Below are 18,166 nucleotides of genomic sequence, written 5' to 3' on the forward strand. Positions count from 1 at the left end.
CTGGCTAAAACTAATAAAAGTGAACAAAGACAGATTAAAAAAATTGGAAAACGGTTAAGCTTCGTCATTAAGAGCGGGACGCGACAGCGCATTGCCGCGTTGCCAAGGAGTGCACGGAACGCCATCGTCCGTTCGGCGCGACGCCTTTCCGGACAATTTAAGGTAAGGAAACATATCTTGGTGGACACCGCAACCGCCCTGTAAGGCGAGGAAAATGAAATGAAAATTGGTTTTAAGCAAAGGAAATGACGTCTGTCTCACATATCTCGATGGGCACCCAAACCGCGTTGTAAGAAAACGAATATTCCCAACGCGCGGTGCCGAAAATTACAACTACGCGTTCAGGTAAACATTAGGTTTCCAGCTGCTTCGAAAAGGTTTGATGTCATTCGAAGCCCTCGTGTGAAGCGCAAACCACTTAATGTATGATAGTGTATGATAACCGAAATGTATGCGATTTTTTTTCTTTCCTCTTTCATGAAAAAGCCGTCCCAGAGTCCGAGGTCAAGCCTGCGGGCTCATCAGTTGCAGTGGCAGATTTACTGGGGAGCCACTTTCTTCCTCGGGAAAATATCAGTGATATAGCAAAGGAGGATGCGCGTTCAAAGAAATACAGCTGCTGTGCCCACTAAAGGTTGTTGCTAAGCACAGATAATAAACGGCAATGATGCGGCCAGTGATACGTTCAACGAGAGGGTGAGGATGCATTCGCCGTTATCGTCATGACAGCTGACCAAAAAAAAAAGAGAGAAAAGAAAGAAGGTGATTTTGAAGGGGGCGGAAAACGGCAGTTGTTCAGGCCGCCTCTGAAGTGAACGTGCGTGAGGATCGATGCCTCCTGGAAGTTTGCAGTACACTCTGGTCGGGTTCTCCCCGGAACTCGACTGGAGGCCCCTTAAGTTCGTCAAGCAAACTGCACCCACCGGATTATGCTCCGCCTGCGGACTGGTGCAGAAGAGGACGGCTTTGCTGCCTTGCAAGGACGCCCTGTGCGAGTCCTGCTACGACGAGTGCGTGCAAGAAGGCCTGCACGTCTGTCCACTGGACGGCTACGAGTGCCAGCACGAGGACGGCGTTGAATGGAATGACACTCCTGCAGAGGAGCTGCTGAGAAGACAGGTGGGAGGAAGCGCAAAATTTAAAAAAATTGATAGAAGTTTTCATTGGGGTTCTTTGTTTTCCTTCTATGCACAGAAACTTGACTAACTGCACTAGAAGATCGGAATGTTCTCCGTAAAATGACGCTTTTCCTCAGAGGTGAAAGGACTTCCCGGTACAATTAGATGTAACGTAACCATTGCAATGTGTGTAATCAGCGCAAGAATTTGGAACCAAAAGCAGTTTATAAGCGACCTGTACTGTCATGTAACTAGATACAGTGGAGACAAATATTAGAATTCCGGTCATCCCAATCTAAGCAGGCAAGCTTAATCGCTCCCGGGCCGTGTGGTTCACATCCAGCAAACGTCCCTCGAACTTCAAGGTTAGGGAGGTGCATTTGCTGAATATTCATTTTGCTTTCATTTCATCTTCGTGTCAGTCGTCCAGGGATCTGGAGGTATAAAACTAACTCAGCAATCGTAGATTCGGCCTCTCGTATTATGGCACTGCCATTAGCCGCTCACCTGCCTCCGCATCGAGTCTAAGTGCCATATACCCTTCTTTCTCCATTAGCGCGGCACAGCGGCTAGAGTGCTTCGATTACTGACGATTCCCTTTCCAATGGGACCAGCGCCCCAAGCAGCACAGGCCATCGGCCCAATACTGAAACAGGATGATCCCATCCTGGTCCTTTGTAGGGCCAGCTTTGCCAATACAGTTCCAATGTTGGGCCAATTGCTTGTGCTGCTTGGTGCGGACATCTTGTTCACCGGTTATCCACGTGGCAGTGCGCTCCGGATGAGCCTCTCGTTAGGTCGGCCGGGCTGCGGTGATGCGACTCAGGTGGCTATGAGGGACACCGTCGTGAAGGTCTCTGGAAATTTCGACCACCTGGGGTTTGTTAACGTGCACTGTCATAGCGCAGTACACGGGCATCTAAAATTTTGCCTCAATCAAAATTCGACCGCCGCCGCCGGGATCGAACCCGCGTCTTTCGGGCCAGCAGCCGAGCGCCAAAACCACTCAGCCACCGCGGTGGCTCAACTGCCGTAGAACACTTTTGTAGCTAGAGCTGGCGTAGGCACGAATCCTAGTGAGCGGGAAGGACAAAAGTGAAGAGGAAGAAAGGATTTCATTCGCCTAATTTGTTTTTTTTTTGCGAAAGGCGTTGACAGCAGAGAAAGCGCTGGTCAAATCATATCTGTTCCGATATGGGATACCGCCGATGAAGGTAGCCAGGCGCGTGAAGCGCAGCGTTTTTTCCGTGGTTCATCGGCCTGTGCGCCATTCTAACGATGCAGCAGCAGGCATCAGATGTGCTTCTCCAAGGAAGTTATATCATGGGTCTGTGTCGGCCGCCGCCAACGTTATATCTTCAGATTGCATGTCACCATCAGTATTCTCTCAGCAAATGATATGATCTAAGAGGACCCTGGTGCGGGCTAGTTGGTTCATACTGCTACGACACACTGACAAAGCGCAACGGAACTAGGACGAGTAGAAGAAACACGCCTGTCCTGTGTTTCGTGTTTCTTCTACTCATCCTAGTCCCGTTGCACTTCGTCAGTCTGTGTCGTAGGAAATGATATGAGAGGAAAACTACTTGTGTCGTAACGTAATACGACCACTAGGGGTTTGCGGACATCGCTGCCATTTTCCTTCAGATAATATGAGCGCAGAAAGTACTATTTTAAAAAGCGAAAATGAGATTTTACAATCCCATTCTGAGGTATAAAACTTTCAGAAAGGATACTTACTTCCGCGCTCGTGGCGGAGCACTATTTACTGCTTAGCCCGGCTCCGAATAGGTGACTTTTGTCCCAGATGGCAGTGTGTTTTAGGAAACGGACCCTGACGAAATCGGCACTGGGAACATACAAGATTTTTAAGCAGGAAATTGCCAAAGAAAATATCTATAATTGTACGCGAAGCTCTTTGTTCTTTCAGGACAAAGACATATAGAGTGAGGTACCACGAGATAGACGTTGCGCGTTGCATGCGGAGTGGAGGAAGAGACGGCTCAACACTTGATACCTTTCTGTAAAGGGCTTCACCCTACAGTGGAAAGCAGCGGGGCTGATTTACTTAAAGCATTGGGGTTTAAGGAAAGTGAAGGGGAATAGAATTTAAGCGGGTAGAAGTGACCAAGCAAAGGTTATCTGATTGGTGGCCAAAATCCAGACAAGAGTAAAATTTCATTTAGTCATGACTAGGTGGTCCGTCCGTCCGTCCATACCTCCATCCATCCATCCGTCCAGTAGATGATGTTGTAGATGTTATGCGGGTAGAAGTAACCAAGCGAAGGTTACCTGATTGGTGGCTAAAATCAAGACAAGAGTAAAATTTCCCAACTCATGGCTACGTGGCTTGAACCACCACCCAATTTGAAGGGTTCAGCTTTATGCATCCATCCGTCCTCTTTAAAAGACCCCGAAGCTCATATTTTTATATTGTTTTCGGCGTACTATAGAGCTGTACGATGCTAGCTTTAAGAATAAGAGCTGATTATGGCCGTTTGAGTGGGCTCACAGGTAAGGTGAATATATTTATCTGTCCTTTATTATATTTTGCATCTATTCAGAAGGCGATTAGACTGCTTTAATTGCCTCACGCGACTTCCTGCTGTCTCCTAAACATTGTCAAAAAGCAATGAATGTCGCAGCGTATGCATACGATAACAGTGAGCACCATGTACTGCCTTAATAAGGTTTCGAAACAGCTGCTTGGAAGCGTCACCAAGTCTATCACAGGCGAAGAATTTTCTTTACCCTGAACAACAGCGGGGTGTTTCACAACTGCCCTCGGGCGGTTTAGTCCTGCAATTATTTAAGTGAGTATTTCAAGTTCACTTTTCACGTCGAGTTAGGCGCAGCGGGTTCTAGCTCGACACAGTAATCAAATAAAACATGCTCTCCCATGACAAAGCTATAGTGCTGGCATGAATGTACTGATCATTACCAGATGAAATATTTCTTTCCAGCGTTTAAATACAAAATTATAAATTAGTAAACTACTTTCAATGTAAGCCGAATACATTGCGCGTAAATGTTGTAAACCAAGTTGAAAAATGCAACTTTCTGCATTTGCGCTGAAAGTACTTTTAGCCCGGCTATATTGCCGCCCAAAATAGAGGCCGCCAAGTTCACAAATCGTGACGTCATTACTCACAGCCTTGCGACAAAATGTAAGAAACTTCAAAAAGGACTTGAACGGAGAAACGATTGTACACGAAGCCGCAACTAATAAACAAGATAAGCCACGAGGGAGATAAGCAGGCTTACGCGGAATGCGAAACCCTGCCTTACATTGAGCCTTCGTGCTTAAAATAAAGAAGCCAGGCAGCTTCTGTAACATCACGGCACTTGGATATGGGTGGATACGAATGCCTGTCTTCGTCAAGTGCGCTCTTCTAAATATTTCTAAAAATTAGGTTGATTTAAGCATAACCTTAACCTAGATATACGAGGAAAAGCTCTCTGAAGCAAGGTTAGCCTGTTGACACGCATGGACCGGCGCACGCTTCATCCATTGCGAAACTGGGCGGCCTGGACCGGCGAAGCAACTGTTAAATCCCCGCTAGTCACGTGATACCGCAGCGGCGAGGTTCCGAGTGAGCGTTGCTGCGGCGCATCTGCACAGCAGGTGACGTGCCGTGACGTCACAAGACAGACCTCCCCTCCGTCAGGCGGATAGCAGGGCTTCCTAGCTTTCTCCGCTATGAATAATTTCTTGCGACTCCGGGGGAGTCGGCACATTCTCATATTATGTGATGGAGGGTGCCCCTCTCCCCTCACGTTTTACAAAGATCGTTTTCTTGTTCCCCTGGTAGGACGTGGAAGGTCCATACAGTGTTAACGAATTTTCCGCCTTGTAGGCGCCGCGATGTGGTCGCCTTTTTATAACTTAGCTTATTATCCGGTGGTGGCACCAGTTTTCTGTTAGTCTATAGCTCTCAACGATTTGGGAATAGGTTTGCACGCTCGTCCAGGTTTCTACGGGCCGGCGGTTCCACAGTTACCTGGAAGTAGAGAGCTCGGGCTAACACGTGTGCCGCTTCGTTGCTGGGAGCCGACGCGTGCGTTGCGGTCCATATCAAGCTGACTTTGCGGGTCAGCTCTTTCCCGGCCAGGATCCTCGCCGCTTCCGGCGAGATTTTGCCCTTCAGGAAATTCCAGATGACAGTTTTACTATCGCCAACTACGAATTTTGCTTTCATTCCAACGCACGCGAGCGCTATGGCAACTTTTTCGGCCGTCTCTATGTTGCGGCTGCGAATAGTGGCTGCCGACGCGGGGGCGCCTAGTCCGTTACTACTCAGGCAACCACCGCGCGTAACTTCCCACTAGCCGCGTCCACGTAGACGCCCTCTTCGGGCTTCGTTTCTTAGAAGCGTTTTGTAAGATCTTCGGCTCTCTTATTCCGCCTTTCAGTATTATGACCCGGATGCATGTTCCTCGGTAGTATGGGTATTGATGTTTTCTCCCTACATTTAGGGGGGAAGTCAGTTTTACCGTGCAGCCCGCGGTTGGTCTGAAAGCCCACCATGTGCAGTATAGCTCTGCCCGGGGAGTTACTTCTAAGTCTCTCTAGCTGTGCCACGCGAACTGCTTCTGTGTAGTCTTCCCAGCTATTGTGCACTCCCATGGAGAGGAGTTTCTCCGTAGATCTGCACATCGGGAGTCCTAGAGCTCTCTTGACACATCTTCGGATGAGGGAGTGGATTTTTCTCTTTTCGTCCGCTCTTAGATTTAGGTGTGGTGTGGCATAGCACACTCGACTAAATACGTAAGCCTGCATTAATTTTAGTACGCTTTTTCTTAGGCCTCTACCCCTAAGGGAGATTCTCCTAAAGATGCCTAAGAGTTGCGACGCGTAGGCGTCTAGCATTTTTATGAGCCGGTAATTGTATCCGTTTTCATGTATAAAGAATCCCAGGATTCTGATTTCCTCAACTTTTGGAACAGTTTTTTCCACTTTGATGTCGAACTTTGAGTCTTGGTTACACCTAAGAGATTTGGGATTATAGACGAAAAGTTCCGAATTTTTGCGATAAGCAAGAGAGGCCCCTATTGGCGGCAGAAGCCATTATCGTGTCCGCGGCCTCCTGCAAGCGCCGTTGTCTGCTCGCGTCGCTTCCCTGGTTGGTCCAGAGGTTGACATCGTCTGCGTACATGCAGAATTGCAGGCCCTCGATTTCCTTGATGGCCGTGGGGCGTCCTCTCATGGCCACCTTGAAGAGGAAAGGCGACAGGACGGAGCCTTGCGGCGTGCCCTTGCTCCCTAGCTCCACTGCGGGGGACTCGATGTCGTAGAACTTTATCCAGACGCTTCTGTCTGTCAAGAAGTACTTTATGTAATTGTAGGTTTTCTCTTCTACATCTGTCTATTAGGCCCTGGAGTATAGCCTCGTGTTGGACGTTATCGAACGCCTTTGTCGAGTCTAGCCCTAGGATTACATTATTCTCTTGATTTTGCGTCCTATATATTGTGTTTTAGTCGGAGCATCACTTCCTGTGTGCTCTGTTCGGGTCGGAAGCCGACCATTTCATGAAGCCACAAGACATTTTGCTCTATGTGCTTTTTGAGCCTAGCAGCACGACTCGCTCCATCAGTTTCCCTACGCATGAGGTTAGAGAGATTGGCCTGAGATTTTCTAGTTTTGGGAGCTTGCCCGATTTCGTAATTAGGACCACGTTGACCTGCTTCCATTGCTGGGGTAGTTTTCCGTTGTTCCAAACATCCTTCGTGTGCTCAGAGAGAGCAGTAATGGAGTCGTCGTCGAAGTTTCCAAGGATACTATCTGGGATCCCATCGGGTCGCGGCGCCGATTTAATTTTAAGGCTGAATAGCTCTGCCCCTACCTCCGACTCCGTGACGAGGGCCCTGAGTATTGCTTTCGCCGCTCCCGTGTACTCCGGGAGGGCGGAGAAGGTGTTGTCTCCTATATACATTTGTTTTAGTTCATCCATGAATTCGATGTCTGTGCCTTCGTGCGCGTGTCTAGCTTTGGCCAATCTGATGCTCGATTAGGTCTTGGAGTTTGTTGGGTCTAGGAGGTGACGTAGCTGGCCACATATCTTGGAGAGGCTCATGCCCCTTTCCATTTCGTTGCACCTGTCGCACCAATTTTGTTTGCACAATTTGATCGCATGAGTTTCGTTTTCTTTGTTGTGTCTAGGTAGCCTTCTGCGCAGATTCCTGTTCCAATTTTCCTTTTTGATCCTACATTCCATACAATGTTTTGCCTTCCACATGTGGGGGAGTTCTGTCTGCAATTTCTGGGGCGTCATCGCCTTCTAGCGTTTTCGTTGCCTCTCCAACCTGACGCTCGATGACATCCGCCCGTTCCGCTATGCCCGTAATTTTTGCCTCCGGCCTTTTTTTTGTCTGCTTTCTGGCGCCTGAGGCCGCGAAGGGACAAAATATTTGTTAGCCTTTAGTCGTGTAGGCTCCGGCCTCCGTCCTACAGGCCTGCGCGCCAGGGGCGGGGAGCAGTAATGAGTCTTCATTTCCGATGGAAATAAAAGTTGCCATCCATCTATCCCCTCTGCTACATGAAGCTCAAACGCGCGTTAGAATTGACCTCACGGGGGAGGAGAGGAGGAGAAAAGGCGGGGTGGTTTACCGGTGAATGATACCAGTTTGCTGGCCTGCACTGAGAGAAAGCGATGAGGGGATATAAAGGCCAGGGAGCAAAAATAGTGACAAGAAAAAGCAAAAGGCGATAAGGCTTCGGAAAAGTCACAGCGACACTCTAAGGAACCGCAGGAGGGTCTGGGAGGCCCTCACCACCGATGGTCACCGGGGCATGTGTTCAAGAATCCGTTAGCTGGCGTAAATCCATGTGTTCCAACGCATGGCGTAGAGAATGTCTTTCAGAACGGTGCGCTGGGCTTTCACAAAGAGTTTGCCTCAAGAAGTAGAGCTGTCGTTCAAAAACTGATTTGAGTAGTGAACGTGCTTTGTCGTGGGAACATCGAACAGAGCAGAATAACCACCTGTGATCGACAGTCTGCGTGGATAATCTGTGCCGGTCTAACAGCCATAACCAGTAAAATGCAGCTGCGTGGCAAACGACACAATGACTAGGTCCCAATCCTTTCTAAAAAAGTACAATGCTTGAAAAATAAAAACAGCAGCAAGCGCTTTCATGACAACCTCACAGCGCGTCTCAGTAATGTTTTGAATAAGGGCAACATTTACGTCTGAGATCTTGCGTGTTCATTTTAGATCTCACCTCTGACACTAGAGATGATACTTCACATGCCGCACTGAAAATTTAATCCGCCCCGGTAGCTCTGTAGTTATTGGGCTCGGCTGCTGAACCATAAGTCGCGGGTCTGATTTCGGCCGCGGCAGTCGTTTTTCCGTGGACGCGAAATTCTAGGCGTCTGTGTACTGTGCGATGTATGTGCACGTTAAAGAACTACACCCTGTCGAAATTCTTGGAGCTTTTGAAAACGGCGCCTCTCACGCCTCAGTTGCTTTGGTACGCTTAACCCCCCCCCCCCCCCCAAACTTATACTTTCCTATGAATTATGAGGTGCCAGTACGAAGTGCATGTAGTCGTCGGTATTGACTTCATGGAAAGCGCTTATGGAAGCTTACAGACTCTATATCATGTCAAGAATATTTTATAGAAGCCTTATGGAAAGAATATGGACTCCATAAAAAACCTTAGATTTCCGTATATTAATCTATATAATATGGACTCCATATTCTCATGTTCCATACCAGCGACTCGGAAGCTAGGGTTCAATAGGGGTGTAAGCTTTAATAATCCGAAGCCACAAATTACACAATAAAGGTATTGAAAAAACAATGTACCAAGAATACATTTGGATCAATCAAGAATGCATTTTTCCATAGCCTACACACCTGAGATCAAGCTGCTCCTTCCTCGTACACGACGAGACAGCTGGAAAGCAGCTTCTTCTTCTTCTTCACCCCAGGAAGCAGCTCGTCGGAGTATTTCTTCTTCTCCTTAGTATTTCTCTTGCTTTGCTTCATCTTCATTTGAAGAGGCGCGTGTCTAAAGACTGGGCAGTGAACGCAATATGAGCACACTGGAAATGTTGCGGATAAGAACAGCGCACAGTAACCCTGAGATAAATATGGCGTAAAAGTGGAGTATACAACTCGAAGTTGTGTCGCTTGTAAAACGCATCTTGATAAACACCATTAAAATCTCGCTCGTCTCCGGCGTCCTCACTGCCACAAAGCTGCGCTGTAGTGCGCTGCTCTTGCCTTCTGCTCACGTAGTAACGTTCACATGCACTCTACCGATCGCGTGCATGGAAGCATAAGAATGCGCGGCTAAGAATGCGCAGTTTTGGACTATTTGACGGAGGGAAATTGCACACAGAGGTGAAATGTGGGAGACGTTCTACGTCGTAAATGCAGCATACGAAGGAGCTTAAGGCCGATCCACACCGCGGACAGAGCACCACGTCACCCGACGACACTGGCTCCGCCTCGTGCCGCAGCCCACAACTGCGCCAGCACAAAGGAAGTGGGCAGGCGATGGTACTGCGCCAGCCACACCGACTTAGTAGCACTGAAGCGCTCGATTCTGATAGATGATGAAATAAGTGAAAATGCCAGTAATTCAGGCTATTCGGGGAGCTCGCTTGGGGGTGAGGGCGCACTCTCAGCAGTTGTACTTCTGAAAACGCAGCCGACTGCAGCTCAGGCGGCAGTGTCCAACCTGCGCATCCATGTGGGCGGCTTGTGAAGCCTGGGCCGTCCCCGGACGCGGCGGAGCCAGTGACGTCGGGTCGCGGGGTGCTGCGTCCACACCCGGGCGAAACAGATTTGGTCTGTCGTGTGAATAGGCATTCAGGTATCGCTTAAGAGTCAACGTGGTAGCGTGCGTGTTCCTTTTTTTCAGTTACGACACACTAGACCACTATTCGTTATAATGGTGCTTTCGTTATGTACATATTTCTGGCTACGGCATACTACACCACATTCGGTTACGACATACCACACCATTCTTCGTTATATACGTTGATTTTGTTATATCAGTACTTTCGGTGACGACTCACTACATCTGCTTAGTTATATCCGGTGCTATCTTTATATCCGTATTTTCGCTCACGACATACTGCACCAACTTCGTTACATGCGATGCTTTTGTTATAGTTGTAATTTTCGGTTACCGCATACAACACCACAATCGTTATATCTGGTGCTTTCGTTGTATCCGTATTTGCAGCTACGACATACTGCACAGTTTTCGGTTGCGACATAGTACACCACTTTTTGTTATATCCAGTGCTCTAGTTATCTCTGTATTTTGGCTGTTTCATGCGCACCACACAAGTCCTCCGTAATTATTCCGACACGTTTGGCGACTGTCGGCGGGTATGCGTGCACATTGCAACGGCGCCCTTTTGGCGGACCGAACTCTATACGCTATTTAGTAAAAATGCATTCTGTAGGCGCAGTGTACTTGAAAGTGGTCATATACAGGGTGTGTCACTCAACTTTACGCAAATAATAAATAGGTTTTCTGAGTTAGAATACATCTCCACAAAATGAATGTGCTTTCGAGAAGCTTACAGGCAAAGCAACTCCTTCAGTGCCCGTTAGTCGTCGAAATAACCAAAATTTGTTCAGCCACAGCGCCGACGGTAACCTCGTTTTGAAATTGTAAAAACTGTTATGATACTACTTAAGGAGCGGTACACGCCTCTCAATAATTATGGAGCCTAATTGTAATAGTTAAAAAGGTAACTATTCAGTATAAGGTAACACGCCTGCTGGTCAGCACGTCTTACCTGTATTGTGACGTACCAAATGCGCACCGCTCCAAATGCGCACAAAGTGCTTTTCTAACTGCAGAAGCCTATTTTTAAAAATTGTACAAAGTCTTGGGTTAAGCGCTCGAAGTAGATACAACTCATTCATTAGAAGCCATCAGAACGCAATACTTGTATTTCATGAACTACTCTGCTCTTATGATTATGTTGTTGCGGCGCCAGATAACCAGGCGGCATTGATTCCAATCATCGGAACAGCGGCCAGCACATTCTCCAGCGGTATCGCTACGAGTGCCTCAACAACCAACTGTCGCTCCGCTCAGCTGGCGCACCGCCTTTTTAAGAGCGGAAGCGCCCACTCTCCGAGCCGCAACTTTGAAAGTCACTGCGGTAGTGCTGTTACCAATAAACCGGAGGTGTGACATTACGTCATACCATGTGACTCGACACAGCTGCGCCGCTCGCCTAGCCGCCGCTGTGACCGCTGGCGTAGCGGGTCTCGCCGCTCCGCAGACCGCGTGACTCCTCTTCTCCCAACCACCGTGACTCGCTTGCCCTATATATATCTGGCGCACGCCTCCACTAGTGACCGTGTAGCACTCCGCCAGGCATGCAGGCCAATCGTAGTAAGAGAACGGTTCAGTACTGCAACCAGGCCGCATGTTCCGCTCGTCTCACTAGGTAGAACAGAGCCAAACCACGGCTAATTTTAGTCTCCCATTATTTCCCTTCCTTCCTGCTCGCAGCAACTAGGCACGAGCTCTTGCCCGTGAACGCTCACTTAACCATACGTACGGACGTCTCGTTTCGATTCTTTGATTGCATACGCACCACAATTTATAAGATGAAAAAAAAGCAATCCCTTTGTGGGGGCCCATTTATGCCCACAAAAAAATAGCTACATAGCCGCAATTACTCGAGCCAGAGAGGATAATGCCTGAGCACGCCCTGATGCGCTTGTTTGCCCCGTTAATAGTAGCCTTATTTTGTATCGAGAGCTACACTGGGCTACGAGTCGCGCATTTCGTAGTGCATGGGACGGGCCAGTTGTGCGCATGCGCCGTTATCACGGAAACCGGAGAGGAGCTGGCTTCGGCATGCGCTTCATCGTCTCCGCGGCCGCAAGCCCCCCTCCTACGTCGTAGCCGAGCGTGACTTCACGCGGATGAGCAGTTGTGCGCATGCGCCGATACCATTGCAACCAGAGAGACCTCACAGCTGCGCCGCGTTCTTCGTCCGCCTCGCCGCATGCCGCTCTATCATCTCAACCCCGCGTCGCATGCACAGGATTGCGTATAAGAGGCGGAGATGTAGTGGACGTCTGTATCACTAAGTTTGACATGCATGCAGAAAAGCAGAGTCCAGCCGCTGCTAAACGGCGGTATAGACAAGAGATTAACTCTTCCAATATTGACGTTGTGCCTGGAAGTTGGCTTCAACCAATTAAGAACGCTGAAGTCTGTGTACGAGAAACAAGGTATCACCGCTGTCAGACATTTCCCTTCGATAGCGGTGAATAATGGTGAAGCCTGCTGTGTTCCGCTTCTGGAAAGCGGCATTATCATCCCAGGAGCCTACGTGGTGATGGGAACATCTGACAAGCATACGATTGATGTGGTTGATACGTGTATACCAGCCTACGGCACGGTTTCACAGTTGTGTGTGCTTTGGGTGATTTCAACAGGAAACAGGACTCCTATTCAGTGTATGAAAGAAAAAGTTGACTATAGCTTCGAACCCTCACGTCCAGAAGGCCCAGTGGAGAACTGCTATAGACCTTGTATACCAAAGAGACTCTACCAAATAGAAATAATATACAGACAAAATTAAGACCGCTGCATGCTACTTCAGAGATAATCGAGCAGTTTTCGTCTCTGTCAAGCAAAATGAATAAAAGATGTGTATACCCAATGTCTCTCATTGCTAAACATAGTGACCACAACAAGCACAGTTGGGGAAATGTACCTCTCGCTACGTGTATCCTGGCATAGCCGAGCTAAACCGCTGCCAATTTTTTTGTTATTTTGCAGGTCCGGTGCTGGAACGCAGAACGCGGCTGCCGTTCTGTGATGGCCGCTTCTGAGGTCTTCCGGCACTTTCAGCGCGAATGTGGGCACCACTCAGTTTCCTGCCCCAAGTGCTCTGCTGATGTTCTGTGCAGCGACGTTTGCTCTCATCTGATGTCAGGCTGTCGAACAAAAGTGACGTCTCTTGAAACCCCAGCCGCAGTGACGTACGAGTCCGGGGCTGCCATCGCGTTTTTGAATACTTTCCGAGCAGAACTTGAACAGCAGGCAGCTGAAAGCAGAAGGTTATTTGAGCGTCTTGTGGCCGATAATGCCATGCACGGTGACACGCTAAACGGAGTCTGCCATGCGATAAACACTCTGAAGGAATCTCTAAAACAAGAATTTGCAGCTCAGACACAGCAAAATCATGAGTTTCTGATAAAAGGTGTGCGTGACATCACCGTGTCTGCCGAGGAAGTGAAAATGTGTGTCACTACATTAGGTAATGCTATCATTAACATTCCCGGGAGCGTAAACACATTACAAAGAACACTTGAAAAGGATCTGGAAAAGACGACTAAGGGTACTCGAGACCAGTTGATGGAGATTGGAAATTCCATCAAAGCTGAGGTTAAGGAAAATACACAAACGGCAGTGGAGAAAATTAGAGAATTCATTGCACATCCTAAACTTCAAGTGGCTGTCTCTATTTTCAGTATAAAAGGTGTTCAAGAACTTAAAGACAAGGCGCTAAAACAAGGCTGGGCTGCATACGTAAGCGAGAAGGTGTACCTTCGAGGGTACTGCATACGCCCTGGAGTCATTCTGCAAAAGGAAGGTGAATTGATCAAACTTTACGCGAGAATAGTTCTGTGCAAAGGTGACATGGACGGCTTTCTTCAGTGGCCATTCCAGCACAAAGTCAGCCTATGTGTAGTGCACCCCAAAGACGGTTCCATACAGAAATATGTGGGAGCGGCAAAACATTTTTATGAAGAACTTCAAAAGCCTACTCAATCAGAAAATGAACCTCTGTACTTTAGCGGTCATGTACTTGACCTCGACGACCTAATCAAAGGCGGTTTCGTGGAAAAGGACAACCTGATGATCAGGTGGGAGTTGCACCCCTGAGACGATGTGAATGAAAAAAGGAGACCAAGGGGCGTTCTCAGAGTTCCTGTGTTTGAGAGAAATCTTTGGAATGTGTAATTGTTCGTATTCTTGTTAAAGCGGCTCGGCTGCTATTTATTTCTACTTGTCTGCATGTAATTACCGTTCTGACCTTGACTTGCATTAAAAAGAAAATATTCTCTTTTTTGTGTATCTGTCTGATAACTAGATCAGTGAATTGAAAAACAAAAAAATTTAACAAAAGATTTCCCGAGTCAGCCCTCCTGGGTCGACATGCTCAAAGAAAAACTGTCGAAAGTAAACGGATAAAAACTCTGTAATAAATTCCAATATATACCTTTGTGGGGTGTGACGTCAGCGATAGCCTTCAGTGTCACCACTTTTCTAGATAACACTGTCGAGATTCACAACAGAATGCATACGCCTGCTAACTCCACTTTTATTCAGCGGCTTGTAGCCACCATGGAAACAAAAGACTGCACTTGTAAAGAAAATGACACATTTGACACTCGTACCACGACACTTGCCAAGATACATGGTGCTTTGAGCCGTAAGACAAAATGTCACTCAGGGCACAGTAACGTGCGCTACAGTAACTTAGCATTCAGATAGTGTCATCTTCAAACTTTTTTTATGGCAAGGAAACAATTTGGTTTCTTGTAGATTAGCTTAACACGCGGTCTGCTCACTTGGTAGCTGAGCTTAATTAGTGGCCGCGTTGGCGGTGCTTACGCCCTGCGGCAGCTCTCAGGTTTCTCAGATCAGCATTCGCGACTCCTTTCTGAAGGCATATGGGCTTAGTCGCTTTTAGTTGCGCATGGAAATGTCTGCCGCTTTCCATTCATTCATCCCTCTATTCCCTCTGTACAGCGGTGGTAGACCTAGGGCAGCATGACGGCCATTGAGGCCTTATCTCCCAGACAGCATGATTTTTCCATCGGAACCTTTCCACGTTGACGACCGGCTGTGAAATTTTTGTTGGGTTCAAGTGGATTATAGAACACAGCCTTCGATTCATTAAGAACTTTAGTCCTCAGTGTGATGAAGCAACAATCCAGCCTCTACTTATTAAGCTCTGATGAAGTTATTCGAAAAGGATATGGAGTATCACTATGACTTAAGAAAGCTAGGTACGGGCAATTGGATTTGTCTATCATCTACTTTTTCATCTTAGCCATCCTCTCCAACTCACTGTTGGCGTGTGTTCGCATGGTGTCTGTCATAACATGACCACAACCATGTCCTCAATAAAAGCAGTGAAACGTCGACGACACAAACCATGTTATTTGTCAGAAAACAACGCTTCAGGACTATCATGCCGTGCAAAGCTGCTTTTGAGTTGATTTACATCGTGTGCTAATGTAAAGCGTTCAGCTTAAGTTAAGGACAACCCAGCGAGCTATGGAAAGGAAAATGATAGGTGTAACGTTAAGTGACCGGAAGAGGGCAGAGTGGGTGAGGGAATAGACGCGTGTTAATGACATCCTGTTCGAAATCAAGAGAAAGAAATGGGCTTGGGCAGGGCATGCAATGCGAAGGCACGATAACCACCGGTCCTTAAGGGTAACGGAGTGGATTCCAAGAGAAAGTAAGCGTAGTAGGGGGCGGCAGAAGGGTAGGTGGACGGAGAAGATTAGGGAATTTGCCGGCATAGGGTGGGCGCTGCTGGCAAATGACAGGGTTAATTGGACCGACATGGGAGAGGCCTTTGCCCTGCAGTTGGTGTAGTCAGGCTGATGATGATGATGATAACTGTGGGCATTGTGGTCGCTGCAATTCCAGCAGTTCTGGAAACCGTGACGTGTTATCAACAACCAGATAGTCTGCACAAGCCTGTCGGTGCAATGGGCAGTCACCTTATCCTGTAGCCCTCGCCATCCTTCATTTTTCTATCCTCTTTTTCAGCCCTATCTCTGTCTCTTCTGTCCTTCATTTTCAAAAGCCTAGGGTGAACCCTGGGTGGTAAGAGTCCTGAGTTGCGCCATATTTGGTTAAAGTTTTTGCGAACAGCAAGATAAAACGGAATTTCATCTTAAAACAATCCTTAAGTAATTTTTATGGGCGTATTCAAATACAAGCGATGTTTAGAGGTAGTCTCTGTCGGTATTCGAGTCAAATTTGAAAGCCCTGCGTGCGCCCTATAATATAAACATTATTTTTTAAAATCTCTGCTCGCAGTAGCTCGCAAGCGATTAAGGCGACACGTCACCGTGCGTTCTGTATACCAATGACGTCAGTGGACAGGTTGGGTGAGCTTTGAAGGCTCCTATGAACTTCAATCACGCATAGCATCTATTTTGGGAAGATGAGAATTGGCAAAGACCCGTACCTGCTTCAACCTGCCTTTTTTTCTAGGCGACTTGAACATCAATGGAAGATCCGAGAGATTAAACGTAGGACAGATAGTTACAAAATCTGGTACTTTTCACGGACGATCAATGAGTGGAACAGGCTGCCAGCCGACATCAGTGAGCGCTGCACGGAAGGTCAATTCTGCGCATTCTTATCTGATGTGTGACGTGGCGCGCAGTTCTCTTGCGCGTGTCTTTCATTTCATTAGTGTCATTGTATTTATGGAGCGCGGTTTTCCTCGTTCAGTGCATGCTTTTCCTCATCTATTATTAGTTGTGTCATTGTATTTTTTTTCTGTGGCACTTTCGGCCAAATGAGCAGAAGTTATTGTGTTCCCCCCCTCCAATAATGCATTGGGGTGGTGCAGATCTCCGAAATAAATAAATAAATAAATAAATAATCGACTCGTGTCACCCTAATCGTTTGCTAGCTATTGTGAGCAGCGATTTCTGTACATGATAGATTCCACACAGAACTTTCAAATTTGGCCCAAAAACGCACAAATGATACCTCTACAGATAAGTTGCACAGGAATCTGCTGATAGAGATCATTTCAGGATCCGTTTAAGCTCCTCTCCCGTCCCCTAATTTTGCTCTATGATGGTGGCCTGGCACCGTGGACTAGAAGGAAATACTTTAAACAAGTCATTCACTTATTTGGCCGGTCGCATAAGGAGAAACCCACACCAAGGTAACAGCTGAATTCTTCTAAAAAACAGGAACTTCCTCTTATGTGTGACGTCGTACAATGCACAAAAAAAATTCTGAAAAATCATCTTCCATTTATCAAATGTCCTACACATAACCTGGACCCAGTGTAGAAAGCATCAAAATGCACAAGCGGGGGCGACTGTTCTACAAAATTAAAAAAACGAAGCCGGAAAAAAAGATACCAAGCAAACACCCAGTTCTAAGCTTTATTTTGAGCATACTCGTCAACTTAACCGAAGACGGCTACATGAAGGCGGCCATGGCTCGCAGAGTTGTCGCGGACGTCAAACATTTGAATGATGTGCCCCGAACAACCACCCATCCGCGACTGCGACGAACTTTGATGGGGCCCGCAGCACACTCCAGGTCGTGTAACTCATGAAGTAATTTAAATAAAATGTCACTCAATTTTGGTTTTAGGCCGAATGCGGATATGTGCACTAGCTTGACGTCAATTGTCGCTTAGAGTTACGGAGAACTAGGAGCATCAGACTACCACCTAATGACCACCCCAACTTCTTCCGTTTAATTACTCCGCAAGTATAATTCGAATCACGTTCTCCTCCTAACCACAGCTGCTACTCTTCTTAGTTCGGTGCGCATTGCCCCAGGTTCTTGGCTTGTTACCATCGGCTACACCTTGGCAAATAATCCACCCGGCGGGCAGGTAACCAGTGGCGCAGTGGCACAAGGGAGATGCTATGGTAGGTATTGTCATCGGTGGGAATTAGGTTGCTTGAGTTGGGTTGTGATCCAGGTTATTCTTCCCGGGCAGCCTTGTACATTTAAATGGACTGCTATGTGACAAGGTGGGCAGGTAAGACTCCGATACAATTTGGAAACAGCTACCAGAACCATATCTGTTGCTTGTGGATTTTAATGCGCACTCCTGTTTCTGGGTAAGTGAAGAAACTGGGTCTAGAGGCTTTAGTTAAGCAGATGTTATTCAGTGCAATTATGTATTCCTGACAAATAGAGGCAAAAACGAATCGAGTTCTCTCAGCACTGCCAGAAATGAGCTCTATAGTGTTGTCCTTTGGTTCACCCTCTGTGTTGAGTAATTTTAGATGGGACGCTCTCAACAACCCCTTCATAAGC

General features: G+C 47.4%; 1 protein-coding gene across 1 annotated transcript; it reads left to right on the forward strand.

Moving 5' to 3' along the window:
- Positions 1–786: 786 nt before the first annotated feature.
- LOC144106998 (TNF receptor-associated factor 6-like) lies at positions 787–14,128 on the forward strand. Its single transcript, XM_077639973.1, has 2 exons — positions 787–1,119; positions 12,896–14,128. The coding sequence occupies exons 1-2, from the start codon at positions 832–834 to the stop codon at positions 14,003–14,005; spliced, it is 1,398 nt and encodes a 465-aa protein (XP_077496099.1). The 5' UTR covers positions 787–831; the 3' UTR covers positions 14,006–14,128.
- The last annotated feature ends 4,038 nt before the right edge of the window (positions 14,129–18,166 follow it).

Source organism: Amblyomma americanum, chromosome 10, assembly GCF_052857255.1.
Source record: "Amblyomma americanum isolate KBUSLIRL-KWMA chromosome 10, ASM5285725v1, whole genome shotgun sequence".
Lineage (NCBI taxonomy): Eukaryota > Metazoa > Arthropoda > Arachnida > Ixodida > Ixodidae > Amblyomma > Amblyomma americanum.